Below are 19,987 nucleotides of genomic sequence, written 5' to 3'. Positions count from 1 at the left end.
AGAGAAGCAGGGAAGGAAAAGAGCAGGGATTGTATTGCCATTAGCCACAGATGGTGGGGAGAGAGAAACAGTTGTGTGGCCGAGGGATGTTCTGCGGAGTTCGTCAGGAGTTCTTCTGGTGGATGTGTAGCTCTGGTGGAGGTGCACACCTGACCTTGGCAGGCATTGCTCTTTTTATACAGCTTTTTAGGTCAGCGTCCAGGTGCAGCTTCCCAGGAAATCTTCCTGTGTAATCATGCATTCGCAGGGGTCCAGTGGCAGCACCAGGGACGGCCTCTGCCCCCCTCCCTGCCCTGCTTACCTGTCCATACCCTGAATACACATAAGCCTTTTCTCTTCGGGGTAGCTGGCATAAGATGTGCACGTCCTGGGCATTCAAGCCAGGCTGAGGTCCTGGAATTTCCACAAAGGCACTGTCCATTGATTTGCATCCCTGAGCTTTCAGCCAAGCACCTCGTCAGAGCCTAGGAGGTTAGCAAAGGCAGTCTTTATCTTTGTTAATTAGGGAGAGATGATGACAATCTTTATATTTGTTGATGAACAAGGGAGAGAGGACTTAAACTCTCACACCTTGGGATAAGCCCCAAAATTTGTGTACCTACATGAAATTCAGATTAGTAGTCCTCTTTGCAGTGGATGGAAGTGATTCGCCTGCAGATACGTTGAATAACCATGAGTTGTGTTGTAGAAGAGGAGAACAGTGCTCATTTTTACTTTTTCAGACTCTGCTGTCAGCAGTGAATTCTTTCCATGAGAAGATCACAGCCCTTGAAGAAAAAGCTTCACAGCTGGAAAAAGTTAGCAATGATGCCAGTAAGGCAACTATAGGTAGATCCATGACAACAGTTTGGCAGCGCTGGACACGACTCCGGAATGTAGCCCGAGAGCAAGAGAAAATTTTAGAAGATGCAGTGCAGGAGTGGAAGGCCTTTAATGATAAGGCAAGTTGTGGTATTGGTAAATCCTCCTTTGTTAACTGTACATAGGTTTTCACTTGTAATGCCTTATTGATCATCTTATGGTAGAGAAAGTGGACAGCAAAAATAATAACAGTGTTTCTCAGATGTTGAGTTGGCCTCTTCTAGGCTGTGCAGGAGAGGTGCAGACACCAGGCTTACACCAGTGTGATGCATAATGGTCAATCCATTTGTCGAAGCTAAGCCTGATACCTGCAGAGTGCAACAACTTAGCCACAACACTACTTGTACCCAGGGCTGAGCAGCCTGTCTTCTCACACAGCTCAGCTACATATAGCAGCTTCTCTGCCAGCCTCCCAGGGCCACCCCTCCGCAGCTGTGTCTCCTTATCAGTATGACCTAAGTCTGTTCAGTTACTCTGCCTATTCTTTTCACTTCAGTTCTGCTCAAACCTCAACACTCTAGGGAAAATCAGCCAGTGAAGACCTAGGTTTAAAGCCGCCATCTACAAGATTTGCACTGTTCTTCTATAGTAAATACAGAGTTGTTTTGGTTTCTGATGGTTCTTCAGAATCTTCTCTTCTATGTTCCTCTTTCTCAGATGCTCTATTCTGGTTTTAATTCACCTCTCTGTTTCTCTTAAGAGTGTGGAGGTGCTATTTGTAAGTTTATGCAGCGATATTATTTCCTGTTTACTGTTCACCCATCACTTGTCTCTTTTTCTCTCCCTAGCATCCTTTCCCTGATTCTTTTCATTCATTGTCCATTATTGTATGCTCAAATTGCAGGTTCCTTGGGAATGGAGATAATCTGCTTGCTAAAGATACGACTTTTGCAAAATATGGATTGTTTCTGGAGTAAAGCTCTAGGTTCTATGGCAGTAAAGTTACTAAATGCTAAAAAATTATGAGGAGCCACTCAGCACTTGACAAAAAAAATCCCTTGCTAAGGCCTAGTCCACTGTGAAGAGCCAAGGCTAGCTAGTACATAAGAGCATAGATTTGTATCTGCTATAGAGGGTAGTGCACAAGCTCTGTATCACAAATGCTTTACAGCACCTTTTGGTGTCAATTGTGCTAGCTGCTGTTTAATGTAATTGCTTCCAAAATTGCATCTCTTTTCATAGATTCAGAAAACCACCATAGCAATAGATCAGCTGCAAGATCGCTTACCAGAAAGCTCAGTGGAAAAGGCGACCAAGAAGGAGCTCCTAGAACTCCTGGATTACCACAGCAGTTTCCTTCTGGAGGTGGAGCACCAGCTGTCATCTTTGGGCCTGCTCAAACAGCACACTGTTAGCATGCTTCAGGATGTGGAAATAAAATCTATTTCTCAAGGGGAGTTACCAGCCATGCAAGAAATCAAAGCAATGCAAGATCGATGCCACAAGTAAGGGAAACCTTTAAAAGATTCACTACAAAAAGGGTACCTTAGAACATCTTAATGAGAGTTCTCATATCATTTTTATCATTTAAAGTTACCATACTTCAGTTATTACATTTAGGATGAGCATCACTTTAGTTTTAAGTAGTCTTTAATTTTCAAATATGTTTTATTCTTATTTGTTACTTCCATCAGCAGTACAAATTCTAAAGTGCATACTTCTTGTCTTGCATAGCAACAGGAACTTATGTAACAGCTGTATAAAGTACATTAAAGTTATAACATATTTTAAATACTTCACTTGCATTTCACCATGAACAGTCACTTTTCATCTTCCTGTATGCTGAGTTTAAATTAGTTTATCACTTCTGTTTTCCCTTTTGTAAGCACCATTTCACAGAATCACAGAATGTCAGGGGCTGGAAGGGACCTCGAAAGATCTAGTCCAACTCCCCTGCCAGAGCAGGATCACCTATACCAGATCACACAGAAACACATCCAAGCGGGTCTTGAATAGCTCCAGAGAGGGAGATCAACCCACCTGGGCAGCCTGTTCCAGTGTTCTGTCACCCTCACAGTGAAAAAAATCTTCCCTATGTTTACATGGAACTTCCTATGCCTCAACTTCCACCCATTGTCCCCTGTCCTGTCTTTGGGCATCATCAAGAAGAGCCTGACTCCATGCTCTTGGCACTCATCCTTGAAAGTTAACTGAAAGTAGATCTTTACAGAGGAATTTATTGGATAGGCAAACAAAATATCTTAACATTTCACCTGTGGTTATGTGAATGTTCATCTAAATCTAACCTATTTCCCTGTTATATATAAAACAGAAGATATGGTGGCTAGGTTTCAGGACTCATGTCCACCGCATAAATGCACTAAGGTGCCATTAACTGGATCTCAGTGGTGGGAAGAGAGAGACAGCACCTAGCTTGGGCAAAGTTCATTGTGAGCATGCATAATTGATTGCAGTAGAATAGTGATTCCTGTACAAAATGTGCAGATTTTAGTATTCTTTAAATTCCATTCTTCCCTTAGCATAGGGTTCTAAGGAACCATATATGTGGTGATTGCATGCTCACATAAATTGGGTATGATTCAACTATGAAAGGTTTGCAAGCATAAATCGAATATGGAAATATCAAAGTAAGATCCATGTCACATACCTGGGATCTCTCACAGAACTGTTGTCTGAAAAATGGTGCTGTTTTTTTAGCAGGAGAGCCAGGTTCTTGAGGACAGTGTGGAAATATTGTCTTGGTGCAAGTGTGGAGATAGGTCTCTGGATGAAAAATGGTGTTCAGATGTCTGATGCATGCCTTATCCTGGGTATTCAGCCAAAGCAAATCTCATCAATAGGGGTGGAGTTTAATTCTTTTTTTGATATTGTAGATATCTGCAGCTGAACTGGTTACTTCTCACTCTGATTAGTGGAGAGAAACACAGAGGTCTAACATTTATTTTTCTCCTGATCTGCATTGCAAGTTTCTTTTAAAATGGTGATGAATCATCCTTAATCATGCCCTAGAACTGACTGTTTCCCGACAACAAAGGCAGCCTGTGATGTTGAGCTCAGGTCTATGTCTGTATTGTAAACATTTGCCTTTCTTCACAAGAATTGTGAGCTTGATGTCAAAATACATCAAACTGCTAATTAAAAGGAACTTATTGAAGATGAACATGAGAAATCTAACTGTACTGCTTTAGTCATCTTCTGTTGCAACAGTGCCCCATTTTTTATTACCATGGGACTATCTATCAATATCTTCATTCATTTTTTAACAAAACAGTGTCTTTAGACATTACTTAATTCTTCTCAAATAATTATTGTCTCTTTGTTTCTTAAGTATGCAGCAGAAAGTGAAAAAGGGTGTGAAGATGGTGAAACAGGAGTTGAAGGAGCGTGAAGAGGTTGAAGCAGAGATTAATAATGTGAAGTCCTGGATTCAAGAAACAAAAGAGTATTTGTTGAGCCCTGATGTAGAGGTGGATACTCAACTTCAGGAGCTGCAGGTATGTCAAATTTGTCCAGTTTCTAAATGACAATATTTATCTTTGCTGTAATCCTGCCACTGAGTTTTGATCACTTCAAAACCACCACAAATTCAAATGGGACAATGTTAATTAGTCTTTGAGTAAGCCACTAGATGAATTCAGAAAACATTAAGTATCTGGTGGGCTGTAACACCCTATTTTTAAGATACTAAGAGATATGTAAATATTTGCATTTATGTAATTTTATGTACCTAGCATATTGTTTAATAATATTTCTCTTTTTTGGATAAGATAGAGAATGTGAGTGGGCAGAATATAACATTCCTGTCTCTGCAGTTTGAGGCAGGAAGGGAGGAAACAAAATTGAATCCTTTCACTGGAGGTGTTGAAAACTATTTTCTGTGTGCATGTGGTCATATGAGAACACAGAACTGGACAGGCAGTCAGAATTAAAGGACTCCCAAGATAAATTTGTTTATAATAGACTAATTTTAAAAAGTTGAAAGCAATTAGCTTTCAGCTTCAAGGTGCTTGTAATCTCTGCATTTACTAAGTTTATGCAGCTGTGATTTTCTCTTTGTTCTTAACAATACTGGTTTTCTGTTACTAGTCTCTCCTTGGCGAAGCAACTACTCATCGCCAGGCTGTTGAAAAAATGGCTGAGCAACAACAGAATAAGTACCTGGGACTTTATACCATTTTGCCTTCTGAACTCTCTCTCCACTTAGCAGAAGTTGGGCTGGCCCTCGTAACTGTGCAGGATCAGGTAAAGCATAGTAAATAAATGCATTACAGATTTATAGTCCTTCAGACTTCATAATCTAGTAAAACACAGTATCAAAGTGTGGTAAAACTGTAACAATAGAGACTAGTTTGATTACTTTCTCCCTTTAATTTAAAGTAAGTTAAATGAAAACTAGTTTCCTGTCAGGAGGAGAGATTCTGGTTGCTAAATTTAATTCTTCTTGTTGACAGATTCAAATCAAAGAAAGAGAAACACAGCAGATCAAAACATTGAATCAGGAGTTTGGACAGAAAATTCAGGAAATAGCAAATGAACTAAATGCTATTCTTTCCAAACTGAAAAAGAAAACAAATGATATAGCACAAGCTAAACTTGAGCAAAAGGTAAGGTGCAGCTTTCCTGATTTCCTTACACCATAAATTCTTCTGAGTTGGGACACTTCATAGAAAAGTTACATTTATGAAGACTTGAACTACATTAAAAAAAAGTCTTTCAACAGAAGAAAGGCAGAAATAGGGGTTGACCAGTGAGTGAGTAATAAAATGCAACAAGTTGTCCTCAATCTGCCTCAGCTGCTCAGTGAATTCACCAACAGTGAGAGGCCTTCCATTATCACTCCTTGATAGAAACCTGCTAGCCAAGATATTAGCATAGTATGAAGAAGAAAGTTTAATAAGCTGCATGTACCAAGAGGAATGTCATCAGGCTCATGTGTGCCATGATCTCCATAGAGCACTTCCTTCACAGCAAACTCCTTCAGAAGCTTAATTCCTTTCTAAATTGTGTTCCACTTCTTAGCTGCCCATGGCAGATAATCTCAGGAAGGATATCTCATAGCCACAGCCAACAGGAGGTTTGTCCACAAGCTAACCTTACCAAGAGACTTGCTAAGTATTTGTCCATTCCACTCTCCTTGGTGACTGGCCCTAGCTGCTTTGCAGACTTGTCTCCTACCTGTAGGGCATTTACACCAATAGTACAGCATCTCACCAGCCAGTTTAGGATTGTATCTCCTGATTCCCTTGCATGTTCCTTTCTAACTTCCTGATCTCTCATGATTGGAATCCTGGATGTCTTTTTTCTCCTCCTCTGGTTGTCCTTGGCCTAGAAACAGAACTTTCTTAAGAGCACTCTTAAACTTCTCAGAGCCATCCTCCTTCTTGGCAGCCAATCTCAAAAAACTCCTCTCATCACTGTGTTGCGATTTGAATATATTGGCTAAGTCTCTAAGGCTGTATTTCTGCTTCCTCTTGTGTACCAGAGGTTCTCTCTCCTAAATCCTCTCTTGAATCATGCTGTCAAATGTTTTGTCTTAGCTTTTGCCTTCACAGGAGCAAGAAAGGTGGTAGAAGTTCCTTCTAGCAGGTCTGAATCATTAAGGGTCTGACCTGCTGCCTGTGAGTTTGAATCTGTTTTAGGGTTAGATGTTTCTGCTGCCTTAGGATTTGAACTAAGGCAGCAGAGATTTGAACAGCTGGCCGTGTTCTTTGCCTGCCTGCCATCTTATTGTTAACAAACGAGACTTTGGCAGTTGTCCCAGAATTTGTGGGAGGAGGTTCAGTGGTGGATATGGCAGCCTCCTCTCACTCTCCCCCCAGACAGACATTGTTTTCCTTGTCTGCAGGCCTTATCTCTAACTCTGTTTGCAAGGACACTTGCCTTTTTCTGTATTCTTAAAGGAGCAACATCCAAATTTCTCATGCACAGTGCTAGCATTAGTGCCAAAACCAGAATTGCTGGGGCTAAGATCACACGTGATAAATATACCACTGTGTTATGTGCTTATGTGTAACTTACCACAGGGATTTGGAAGTTCAGTTTTGTGGAAAATTACTCTCATCAGAGATGTTGAATAAATTCCATCAGTTGTATTAGTTCCTAAGTTAGTAAAAGCAGAGTTGGTAGTAGTTTCAGTTATATTAAATTCTACCCAGGTGAGAAGATACTCTCTGGAATAAAAAAAACATTCCGTTAATCTTCCTCCACGTTAGACCAAATAAGAGGGCACCAATTTTGGCTGTCTGCCAACAGTAAAAGAACCATGCCCCTATTGGATACAAAATTGAAAATAAAATGTAAAATAACTTCATCTTAACTTCCAGACTTAATTAGCAATCAGTCAAATTGAATAGAGTGTATGTTAGGAGGAAGTTCTTCACAGAGTGATTTCCCATTGGAATGGGCTGCCCAGGGAGGTGGTGGTGTCATTGTCCCTGGAGGTGTTCAAGAAGAGACTGGATGAGGCAATTAGTGCCATGGTCTAATTGATTGGATAGGGCTGGGTCCTAGGTTGGACTGGATGATCTTGGAGGTCTCTTCCAACCTAGTTTATTCTATTATTCTAGTTAGCCCTACGTTGGGCGCCAAAATAAAGATGTGACAGTTTTGTGTTACTCCCCTCATGAAATCACCCAGACTAGACTCAGCTGCCTGGAAATTAAGGAATGAAGCTTTGTACTACGGGTGAGCACAATATACAAGCAGATATTTACAATATATACAGCTATATACAGAAATAGACAAATTAAAGGTACTACAGAAACACAACAGCCCTCTCAGAAACCAGAGTCTCCAGGAGGGGCTCCCAACCACCCTTCCACCCCTTTGCCTTACCCCAGAGTTTGGTGAGTTTGGAGTATCAGCGAGGAGGGTTAGAAAGCAGAAGGATTAATTACACAGAAAGCAGGCCAGGGAGAAAAGTATAGGCACCAGCTGTGACAGAGACTCACTGCTTTATCTATTTTTATGTTCATGTTTTTATACATCTGAGCAAGCCTATGAGTGAAGTAGACATCACAATTATTTCCTTTTCACAGCCTATAATCTAATTCTTCTCACTAAGATATTCCAGCTAGCCTGAAACTAGCACAATGAAAGTAAAGGAAAATCAGATGGACAAAATTAAGCTGTTCTCTCTCCATGAGAGCATGACTGCAATCTGGGAAATCTTGAGGCTCCCAAATTGCTCCTTGTCCCAGTCTGTATTGAAAAGAGCATTTTTTACAGTAAGTCTTTTACCGGCAACAAACAGATTTTGCTTAGCCGTTAGTCTGTCTCGTATAATTCGGTTCAATAATGAAGTAAAGTAAAGCTGGTGTAGCTCAGGGTAATGCAGAGACCTTTCAGTTCTTTTTGCAGATTTTCTTAAGTACAGCTGTGTAACTTGCTTGTAGAAGCTCATTCCTACTGAGGTGGTGTGGCCAAGTTAGGATTATCGCGTTAGAGTAGGGGATTTTATTTTGAGGGAGAGATGTGGCAAGGGTTGGTTGAGTATGAAGCTTTTTTTTGTTTGGTTGTTGGGTTTTTTAACTCATTAAGAGATAAACTTGACTAAGTTGCTGTCTGATAGTAAGCAGAGGATACAAATAGAAGATTTGGCATGTCTGGTATGTCAAAAATTGTTTGTTTATTTTCACAAGTTGCTCTCAGTAAGCTCCGAAGTGCCGTTTGCTTTGCAGGAGATCTCAGTAAAATATATCCCTTTAAGTTTGGTGTATCTCCTTGATTCTGTTAAGAAAGCAGAAAATCAGCAATGTATGCTTTCCCATGTTGCATGAACAAAAACTCCCTGTCACTGCATTTGTATCACCACGCAGCTGATGCTGCTGAGATCAGGTCGGCTATGATTACAGCAGAAACTATTTTTATATTACTATTTAATCCCCATTGTAAAAAGTATACTAAAAAGAAATGTTTCAAATTCATGTGACCCAAGTCATGTAGATCCTTCCCTCTTAAACAGCATATAAACTCAGCAAAGTTTCTATAGTAGAGACATTTATTTACACCTGCTTGAAACATACGTCTTTGTGTTTAGGTGAGTAGCTCAACATCTGCCTACGTGTAGGCAGCCCTGGATGGCCCTAAACTGAAGAGCATGAGGCAACTTTTTGAAGAAGCTGTAACTAGAGCAGTGTTCTGAATCAGTTTTTGTCTAATGATTGCAATTTAAACTTCTGAAAACAATCAGGATCTAGAATGTTTGCTAAGTATTTTATTTCTATTATAAAAGGAATGTATCATTAACACCTTATGTATAAAACCCAAATACAATAAAACTTAAGCACCATCTCCCCAAGAAACTGTAACCTAAAACTGTGTTATCAAGCTATGTGAAACTGGAAAATGTTTTAGGTTTCATGCTTAGCTTTTCAGCAATGTAGTAACTATGGTGAGAAAAACTGATTTTAGAATCTGTTTTGATTAACGTAGTCACATGATCCATACTGCCTCTGTGTCAAGATCAAGCCATGAAGATGAAAGGTTTTATAATCATAGAATCAACCAGGTTGGAAGAGACCTCCAAGATCATCCAGTCCAACCTAGCACCCAGCCCTAGCCAGTCAATTAGATCATGGCACTAAGTGCCTCATCCAGTCTACTCTTGAAGACCTCTAGGGACAATGCCTCCACCACCTCCCTGGGCAGCCCATTCCAATGGGAAATCACTCTTTCTGTGAAGAACTTCCTCCTAACATGAATACCTTCATTCAGTCCTGTCCAATATCTTTATTGATGATCTGGACAAGGGGATTGAGTCCAGCACCAGTAAGTTTGCAGATGACACCAACCTAGGAGCAGGTGTGGATCTGTTGGAGGGTAGGAGAGCCCTGCAGACGGACCTAGACAGGCTGGATAGGTGGGCAGAGGCCAACAGGATGAGATTTAACAAGGCCAAGTGCAGGGTTCTGCACTTTGGCCACAACAACGCCAGTGAGCACTACAGGCTGGGGAGAGTGGCTGGAAAGCAGCCAGGAAGAAAGGGACCTGGGGTTACTGATAGATAGCAGCTGAAGATGAGCCAGCAGTGTGCCCAGGTGGCCAAGAAAGCCAATGGCATCTTGGCCTGCATCAGGAACAGTGTGGCCAGCAGGACAAGGGAGGTTATTCTGCCCCTGTACTCAGCACTGCTCAGGCCACACCTTGAGTGCTGTGTCCAGTTCTGGGCTCCTCAATTCAAGAGAGATGTTGAGGTGCTGGAAGGTGTCCAGAGAAGGGCAACAAAGCTGGTGAGGGGCCTGGAGCACAAATCCTATGAGGAGAGGCTGAGGGAGCTGGGGGTGTGCAGCCTGGAGAAGAGGAGGCTCAGGGGTGACCTCATTGCTGTCTACAACTACCTGAAGGGAGGTTGTAGCCAGGTGGGGGTTGGTCTCTTCTCCCAGGCAACCAGCAACAGAACAAGGGGACACAGTCTCAAGTTGTGCCGGGGGTAGGTCTAGGCTGGATGTTAGGAAGAAGTTCTTCCCAGAGAGAGTGATTGGCATTGGAATGGGCTGCCCAGGGAGGTGGTGGAGTCACCGTCCCTGGAGGTCTTCAAGAGATGATTGGATGAGACACTTAGTGCCATGGTCTGGTTGACTGGCTAGGGCTGGGTGCTGTGTTGGACTGGATGATCTTGGAGGTCTCTTCCAGCCTGATTGATTGTATGATTCATAAGCCATTGCATATTTCTGAGTGTTTAAAGGTGTATTTTAAGTCAGGGATAAAAATAACCCCCTTTCCAAATAATAAGAATTTCTGTCCTGGGAATGTGTGCTGACTGTTCATTTCAAAAAGGAAACAAAGAAGGATGTCCAAGAACAATTAATGTCACTCTGAGTCACTCCTTCTTTTGCCCGTGGTAGAGAAAACTGTTATCCATTTCAGCCATGAAGTCAGAAGTGAAAGAACAATGGCACATGTTTAAGAGAGACAGCCAAACATCCTGCTGATCTGCCTTTCTACTTAGACAAGCGTTGGTTTGCAGCCAGAATAAAAATGCAACAAACTATGGAGACTTTGGACGGGGTAGAAAAGTTTCAGATTTCCCTAGAAATAATTAAGCAGAAAGCTAACACTTCCTGGATTACTGATTTTCTTGTTTTTCTCTCTAGATACTTGGTGAAGAGTTGGACTGCTGCAATATAAAGCTGTTGGAATTAGATGCATCAGTCCAAGACTTTGCAGAGCAGAACACGCCGCTGGCTAAGCAGCTGGCTAACAGGATTGGGAAACTCACTGCATTGCACCAACAGACCATAAGGCAGGCTGAGTACAGAGCAGCCAAGCTCGGTCAGGTATGATCTCAGGTCGGTTTTGATGTTTTCTGTCAGAAGCCAGAGGAACAGACACACTTGTCATTTATTTCCCTGTAGTATGCAGGAAAAGGGCATTCCTTGGCACATCTTCCTGCTGTTAGTGAGAACTTGCATCACAACTCAGAGGCACAGACAGATCAAATGAGGAGAGTAGACTGCTGTAGTGTTGTTCTAACAACCTTTTTCCATGAACTGTCTGCTGGTTGCTTCCTCTAGTGCCCTGTAAAGATTTTAGACCTTCTTACAAACAGTAGTATGCCAGGAAATAGTATCTCATTTTACTTTTCAGGACCTCTATTTTACCATTGTTAGCTATTTTTTCAACATTAAAAAAAATCCCAAACATTTTGTGCTCTAGTCACAATATATAGAGAGTGAATATAATCTGCATGTTCAGTAGAAAAGCCTAGATATACATGTGTGCCATAACAGTGCAGAACTCTTAGGCAGTATTTCAGCATTCATAGAGATGCTACTCCTGCCCTTCTATACTCTGATAATTCAAGTTCTGTTTTCTACAGGAATAAAGAAGTTCCCATAGGGCATGAAAAACATTGACTATTTTATGATGTTATTTTCAGTTTCCTCTGAAAAATTGTTTTCAGAGGGAGAAAATTATTATCAAAATAAAAATTCAGTCAAAGCTGATTTTAGAACTTAGATATTTTTGTTCAGCACCAAGAAATCAGCTTCCTCTTATAACAAAAATGAGGGAGACACACTGCATGCAATACAGTTCAGTCATCTAGGATTTTATCCATTTTCCACCCAAAACAAATGCATGAAAATCTCTGTGAAATCTGTGAAATTCCTGCTAAGTGAGAAGAAAAATGAAAATGAAGAGTACTTTGCTAAACAGAAATAGGATGAATGGGAAGTGATGAGCTTCTGTCCTATATTTTGAAATAAATGCAACTTGATTTCTCTTTTAGGAGGTATGATGAAGTGCACAAAGCAGGTTTTAAAGTAAGGTGATTTGGCACATGACATGAAAAGAGACAAAGAAAAGTAAGGGATGACAAAGTTTGCAGTGAGCCACAAACTGTGTAAGAAGATATTTTTGGAACTTACATGTGAGGCTGGAATATGTGCAGGAAGAAATATGTTTGAGCATCAATACATGCTTCCATTGTGACCTACATTCCTCTAGTGCCTTTTTCCCCTGAAACAAACCTGGAAGCAGACCCAGACCTATTCTCACACTGTAAATACAGAAGTTACTAAGTTTATGTTTAACAGTAGGAAAAAGTTGTTAAAATTATACACAAGTTAGAACTAGCAAATGAAATACAATTAGCTTCATCATTCTCTTAAGAGCTGTATAGAATTGTGTCATAAGCTTCAGTGGATTTTTTCCTTTTATACCCAGGCTGCCTCACACTTGGAAGAATACAATGAGATGCTGGAATTTATATTGAAATGGATTGAGAAAGCAAATATCCTAGTGCATGGTAGTATAACATGGAATTCTTCCTCTCAGCTTCATGATCAGTTTAAAGCCTACCAGGTGATTATACAGGCTATGAGATTTAAAGGGAAGTGTGTGAAAGCCGTTATTTTCTAAGCAGTGAGGCTTCATTTTGTACACCTTGCTTTTAACCTGAAGAAAAGGTCTGAAAATATTAGAATTCTTTGACTGTTCCTTGAAGTTTTAAAGATGCTTAATTTGATTTGGGCAATTGTTTTGACAGGTAAATTTAATATATATTGCTAAATAAAACTGCATGATTTGTCTCTGTGTTCACTCAAGTACATTGGCTTTATTGTCACTTTTAATTGAGTAGTGTGTTTGTACGCTCTGGTTCTGTTACACTGATTACATCACTGCAGCTAGTAGTCCTCTAAAATGTTAGTTATCCAAACATGGTTTTCAGTTTGGGACACCTTTTTCTTTCTCCTTTACACTAAATTAGAATAGCCTTTGTCCTCTTCTGATGAGTTTCACACCAAATTTTCTGAGACTAACACCCAGTGAATGAGTTATTTCCACTTGCTTCCTGAATATTTCAGATGAAAGTGATTTGCTGTCCCTGTGACACTGCATTTTGTTCTCTGTGTCTGTGTGGAATGTATAAGTAAGACTAGTGGAGCAGTTTGATAAAATTCAAAGCTGGCCAGTGTTACATGATTTCATGAAAGCAAAATAGGATATGATGATCATGTTTCACTAATCCCATGATATAACAGAATTCATTATGGGTGGTTTTATGTACATGAGTTGTCACATGTGTCTACTTACATTGGGGCAGCGTAGTATGGCACACTTTCTTGTTTGAGTAAGAACCTCCAGGCAATTCATCTTCAAGATAGCTCAGACAACATTTCTGGTTTGCTTTTGCCATGACCTGTTTCTCTGCTTCAGAAGTTGGTGGGGATACATACTTAACCAATGTCACACGAGTGGACATTTTTAAGGCAGCATTGATTACTACTGCCCTGCTACAACACTACACCCAAGTGCTTTCTGCTGCTTCCTATTGGATAATCTAAATCAGACTTCCAGAACAAATCCTATCCATAGACTGTGTATCTTAAATTCTGCTATAGACACCTTCCTGTAAAAACACTAAAATCAAGGTGTTGGAGGGTACAGCTGCTACAGCTTCGTGACTCACTTTTCTGTTGCCCAGTCTCCGTGAGCTCAAGCACACTCAGAATTAAACATGATATTGGCTAAACCGTACAGGAAATCAGTACAAATTGAGAACTTTGCAGAACAGAAAGAGGTTTATATGAAGATACATTTGTATGAAGCCCAACTCTGTCATTTATATGAAGATACATTTGTATGAAGCCTAACGCTGTCATTCGGTTTCCATCTAGGCTATGCTTGATGAGTCTGGAGAGATTCAGGGTGATCTTGAGGCTATGAGCGAGAGGATTGAGTATCTGGCAAGTGTGTACTGCACTGAAGGAATGTCACAGCAAGTGCTGGAACTGGGGAGACGGACAGAGGAATTACAGCAACTTATTAAAGCACGGCTACCAAGTCTCCAAGATGCTGCCAAGGTACTTGAAAGCAGTTTTTATTGAAAGCTGCCTGACAACTTGGGTAATATCTACAATCTACATCACGTTTCTGAACCTATTAGCAGTGCAGAGCACCTATGGTTTCTAAATGGTATGATTGTGTTGTCTGAAGTCCCAAATCTTGTACCATTTGAGACACTGCTTTCAAGTGCTGTTTCAGACAGGGACAAGATTCTTGTAGGTCTTGTCATATCTACCCATTATAGATGAATGTTTTAGTGATCCTGGTATGTCTCTAATAGCACTGAGCATCTACACTTAGATGCTTGAGTAGTGTGCGTATTGGCACTTAAACTGTGTCATTTCCTGTATTCTTCTCTTGGAAAGTATACCTAGAGCCTGCTGTCTGTTAACTCAGATCAGTACTGAACCAGAGAAGAATTCCATAAGATAAGACCTTTTTGACATGGAGTGCAATGAAAAGAATGAATGTGCCTTTTCCTGTCATTGACATTCTTGTGCAGCTCTTCAGTATGGGTTTATTGTTAATGCAGATGCATGTTATGTCGTTGCTTGAAGGCATAGTAAACTTCCACAAGACACAGGGAAAAGCACAGAAGTCTTTTTTACTTGCTGTTACCTTCAGCGCAAGAAATTTTAACTTCTTCTTAACTAAAAGATACAATAATACATGAAAAAAATTGCTATTGGAATGGAATGGCATAATTAGTATATTTTTTAGGGAGAGTTCTGCCATCACCTGCTACAATTACACACAGGAAAATATCTAAAAGTAACTAAGAGAATATAGGCTAGCAGTAAATATAAGGACAATAGCAGGTGAGGTTGAAAATGTTCCTTCTCCATGTTTGACTTATTTCTCACATCGTATAGACTAAGCTATAAACACAGCTAAGCTATAAACACAGCTTTAGCCCACTTTCAGTCAGGCTGAGCAGAGAATTAAGGGAACAGGAGGCTTTACTCATGGAGCTGAGAGAGGTATTCGGCAGTGATCCCCTGCTGGGTTTCTCTACAAGCAATATGCAGTAGTCTGGATCCACGTGGCAGAAGCCCAAGGTGAGCGGCAAAGCTGCCAAACTCAGAAGTGTCTCGAGACACGGCTGCCACAAGACAGGGATTCATGGAGGTGACACTGCCTCAGCAGCAGCAGGGGAGGGCCAAATTGCTAGGGTCTCTCCAGTCCAGAATGGCAGCTGGGAAGTTGGCTGTGTATGGTCCGAGAATAGCCAGGTCTGGGTGCCGTCGGCAGCTCTCTCAAAGGGCCCCAGGACTTGCCAAGCTTGCACCATTTTGTGCAGATCTGCAGAAGTGGGGAGAACTTCCAAAGGCAGGGATGGTGTAAAACCAAGAGCCGTGTAAACAGGCAGAAGCCATCCAAAAGCAGGGACAGTCCAAAATGGGAACTCTGTCAAGGCAAGAGCTCTTTCAAGGCAGGAACCCCCTCACCTTCTCCCTTGCTCTGTTAGTGTCCATTTGCCATTTTATACTGGGCGCAGAATCCCAGCCAACCACCGGCCTGACTCCAGCATAGGCTCCCACACAGGTCAGCACACATGTGGAAAGGCACCTCCTTCTCCTCCCCACTCAAACCCTCGTTGATGAGCAGGGAGAAGAAAGGAATTTGGAATACTCTGGAACAGTTGTATGCAGAGAAAATCATAACTCCACTGCTAGTGGTCCTTAAGAACAGTCTATCAAGATATAAGATAGGGCATAATTCTTTTAACAGGAAGATGAGTAGAGGGCATCTTGAGTTCCTTTTTAAGCTTTGAACTTTCTCTTTCTAGACTGTCATATAACTTTTTTTTTTTAATCCATTATTTAAAATATTTACAATTAATTGATAAAACTGAATTAATTTTAATTAATTTGATCACTGTCTGTAGGGGATGTAGCTACAAAATCCAGATGTTTATTTATAATCATAGAGTCTTTAAAAAAAATATATCTCATTTATGCTTGAATCAAATGTATGTTTGTACAGGACATGAAGAAATTTGAAGTTGAGCTGAGAGCCCTGCAAGCTGCTCTGGAGCAAGCCCAAGCCACACTGACCTCTCCAGAGCTCGGGCATTTGAGTTTGAAAGAGCAACTTTCTCATAGACAGGTAAAAGGCTAAGACCTCAGAGCTGTGGGAGGTTCTGAAGAGTTAGCACTTGTGTACTGTGAGCTCACACAAAGAATAATGAATGTTGCTGAGACCAATAGTGGTGTTTATTAAAAGGCAGATAGTTTTAGAGCCTATTCCTACATGACTGCCGTGGAACAAGGGGCAGAATGGGAATAATCATTTCCTCAAAGGGCACAGTCGAAGCATAGTTCTTATGAGTCTGTTCTTATGTTGCTGCAGTTGTGAGAAATGTCCATCTGATCCAGTTTAATCCATTCTAATAATCACAGTGAAATTCAGTTCTTATCCAGTGCTTTTCAGTAACAGGTTCTTCAAGTTCTTCAAAAAGAAGTCTAGGCTGTTACCAGGACCTTAGAGAGAGCACAGCTGAGGTAGTGTGTTGCTGACTATCCCAACAGTCAGTTAAAAAGCTAAGAGAAAATTCTATTCTCCTTAACTCCAGTTACATTTTTGTGCATTTAGTTGAATGACTGTCATGAGCTGTTGCTGCTTTCTCTGTTGCACTCGAGATTTGTCAATGTTTTTATCTCAGTCTCATAACAAGGAAAACATCCATGTTGGATGTCTCTGAGCTGTGTAAGAAATGCTTATTGCTGCAAGCTAATTCAGAAATACAACTCTCTTAGTCTGCCCCTGAAAATTAACAGGTTTAACCTGATTAACTAAACAGAGCTTTCCCTTCTGCAATATGGAATTTTATTCTGGCAACTTGCAGTCAACTTGCAGAACGCAGGCAGCAAAGAGTGTAAGTGAAACGCATCACCCATTGTCAAAGAATATGGACTTTACATTATTGGTCGTGTGTATTCTTTGTTCTAGCTGGTGCCACAGCATCACTCATGTTCAGAAAGGGGTTGCAACCCTTGCCCACCCATTTCACAAGACCAGAAAGGGCGTTTTGGAAACTATCTGCTTGGGTGTTGATTGCACAGTAAAGGTACCCTTTGCCAGCAGCATTTGGCCTGGCAGAAATACGTTGTTAAGCCAAATCTCTGATTAGGTTATCCACTCAGTGTCATGAAGGTGCAAAAAAAAAGGGCAAACCACAATCCTCTCAATCAGGATGCACTTCAGACCCACTTAGCTATCTTTCTGCCTGTGGTATGTAGGAGAAGGGAGACCAGTCTCTTTGTCCCTCCCTGTTTGGCACATGTGTTGTCTAGCTAATTTAACTGAAAATATTTTCTAATGTGCTGAGGCCATTTTCATCAACTTTGCCTGTTTTTAAAAGCTGGGTTTTTTTGTTTTCTATCTGTAAAGGCAGTAAATTCCCTCAGTGAAGATGAAAAGAATGCTGATCGAATCTGTTCTCCAGTAATGACTGGAGCACTTAGGGCACTTAGACCCTTCTCATCCATATGAACAGACAGCTTAAATGGGCATTGTGAATGAAACAGAGTCTACAAGAAAGGCACTCAGCTTATGATTATTCAAAGGAAATATGTCTTTGTGATTCTTTCTATTTTATTACCTTCTGAATTTTAAGCAACGTCTTCAGCTGTGGTTTGTGTTTTCAAAGGAAAGCTGTGGACAGAAGGAGATTCACTGGCTGTTTGTAAAATGGGCTTCTGTATCTCAGCAGGGAGTTTCACTCAGATTTTAACATTCAAATGTTTGTATATGTGAATGAATCCTACACTGTCTTGACCTGTGGGTTTCTTAAAGATCATGTCAAACACATAACAAATACTTTTGTACTAGGAGATAGCTACTGCTATACTTTTTCATTATTTTTTTAAGCTTTTTGCTTAACTAATATTTAATGCTCAATTCAGAACGAGCAACACCAAACAAAATGTATCCTGGTATAACAAAGTTAGAAAACAGACACTCAAATTGTTTCAATGTTTGAACTCATCATTATTTTTCTGTTGCTGCATGTGATGCTCTGGGGGGGTCTGTAAAACTGGCTCATTGTGGCACTTGTTCCCAGCATTTGTTGTCTGAAATGGAGTCGCTCAAGCCAAAGGTTCATGCGGTACAAGTCTGCCAGAGTGCCTTGAGGATTCCCGAAGAAGTGGTCACCGGCCTGCCGATGTGCCTCAGTGCCCTGCGGCTCCAGGAGGAGGCCAGCCGCCTGCAGCACACTGCCATTCAGCAGTGCAACATCATGCGGGCAAGTGGACTTCCATCCGCCAGCCACCCTAAGCACCTTCAGCAGTGCCATGCATGTTGTGAGGGGAACAGAGAATTTCATCTCTCTGTGCATTCCTCTTTTCTCCACTAAGTTTCAGTCGTTTCTGACGCCCATGGTTTTGGGGATTTTGGCACTTGTGGTCCTGTTGATTGTTGGTTTAATTATGAGTCTCTCATCTCAGTTTTATCCTTAATTTTTTAATAATGCTGTTAGGGTTAGCTAGATAAATAGCTACTGTACAAGCATGTGACTTAATGTTATATATGCAAGTTAATGTTACAATATATGTGATCAGTTAGTGGAATTAATGTGTTATTACAACAACTGCTTACAACAATTGCCTAAAGACAAGTAAGTAGCTAAATAGCTGTCTAGAATAAACAGTGTGGGCTTTTTCATCTATTTGAAATACATGTATTATTCTTCTGATTTTGGAACCATTTAGCATCTGTTAAATTTGCATTTTCAGGTCTTTCTAAATACAAGGAAAGTATGTTTTATTTGATAGTATGAATTCATAGTTAAACATGTTAAAGGCATTTCCAAAGCAGTGGAGAAATAAGCTTTCCTTTCCTGCCATTTAGTGATAGAAAAATACATAGCCATCTAGGGTACGACTACAGAGCTTCAAGTTAGATAATAGAAGAGACTTTCAATCATTAATGATACTTAATGATACTTAGGAGGAAGTTCTTCACAGAGAGAGTGATTTCCTATTGGAATGGGCTGCCCAGGGAGGTGGTGGAGGCACTGTCCTTTGAGGTCTTCAAGAAAAGACTGGATGAGGCACTTAGTGCCATGGTCTAGTTGACTGGATAGGGCTGGGTGCTAGGTTGGACTGGATGATCTTGGAAGTCTGTTCCAACCTGGTTGATTCTATGATTCTAAGATTAACTACAAGGAAGGGTGAATGTTATGCTGAGAAGTTTTCAGGACGTTAGGTAAAACTGCTGGTGAACCTAAACTGATATTACACTCTTTGGACAGTGGTCTGAATCAAGTTCATATTCCTCTTTGAGGTATATTTCCAGTAAAATCTGGCTTTTTCAGATAGTCTTTCCACTTGTTAGATGGAACCTTGACATGGGAAAGTAGATGAAAATGTTTTACAGTATACCCATGAGATTAGGCAATGCTATCTTTTGGTGACTGTTTTTGGTGCAGATGTTGGAAGCAGAAGTTCTAGGTCCTTATACTGGATATCCAAAACATTGTGTTACACAAACTGTTTTTAAAAGAAAGAATTAAGTCCTTTGCAGTTCAGAATATTTCTGAATGCACTTTTTCCTGGCTGTGTTCCTGCATTATTTATCTAGACACAGGTGCCAGATAGACTAAAAAAAGCTGGCTTACCTTTAGAGAGGCAATCAGTCATGCTTCAGACTAAGTTAACGCTTTATTTTCACAACGGTATTTTTGTCTCCCTCTCCAGGAAGCAGTGGTTCAGTACGAGCAATACGAGCAAGAAATGAAGCATTTACAGCAAATGATAGAGAGTGCCCATCGTGAGATCCAAGACAAGCCAATAGCAACCAGCAACATTCAGGAACTCCAGGTCCAGATTTCACGTCATGAGGTAAGAGAGGCAACCTGAGGTCTCTAGCA

The 19,987-nt window shown here is 40.8% G+C and overlaps 1 protein-coding gene across 17 annotated transcripts in view; it reads left to right on the top strand.

The window, feature by feature from the left end:
* Positions 1-19,987, top strand: part of SYNE1 (spectrin repeat containing nuclear envelope protein 1) — a 365,857-nt gene that overhangs the window by 225,356 nt on the left and 120,514 nt on the right. For all 17 annotated transcript variants that reach the window (XM_064169493.1, XM_064169494.1, XM_064169498.1 and 14 more), the window contains 11 exons: positions 723-941; positions 2,044-2,306; positions 4,151-4,316; positions 4,909-5,064; positions 5,274-5,426; positions 10,917-11,099; positions 12,490-12,627; positions 13,944-14,129; positions 16,099-16,221; positions 18,179-18,361; positions 19,815-19,958. In XM_064169493.1, the coding sequence (XP_064025563.1) occupies positions 723-941; positions 2,044-2,306; positions 4,151-4,316; positions 4,909-5,064; positions 5,274-5,426; positions 10,917-11,099; positions 12,490-12,627; positions 13,944-14,129; positions 16,099-16,221; positions 18,179-18,361; positions 19,815-19,958 (1,914 nt within the window). The remainder of the gene's footprint in view (positions 1-722; positions 942-2,043; positions 2,307-4,150; positions 4,317-4,908; positions 5,065-5,273; positions 5,427-10,916; positions 11,100-12,489; positions 12,628-13,943; positions 14,130-16,098; positions 16,222-18,178; positions 18,362-19,814; positions 19,959-19,987) is intronic.

This window comes from Pogoniulus pusillus, chromosome 31, assembly GCF_015220805.1.
Source record: "Pogoniulus pusillus isolate bPogPus1 chromosome 31, bPogPus1.pri, whole genome shotgun sequence".
In the NCBI taxonomy this organism is placed as follows: Eukaryota; Metazoa; Chordata; class Aves; order Piciformes; family Lybiidae; genus Pogoniulus; species Pogoniulus pusillus.
Note: the sequence above shows the minus strand (reverse complement) of the source record. Positions and strands in the feature narration are given on the sequence as shown.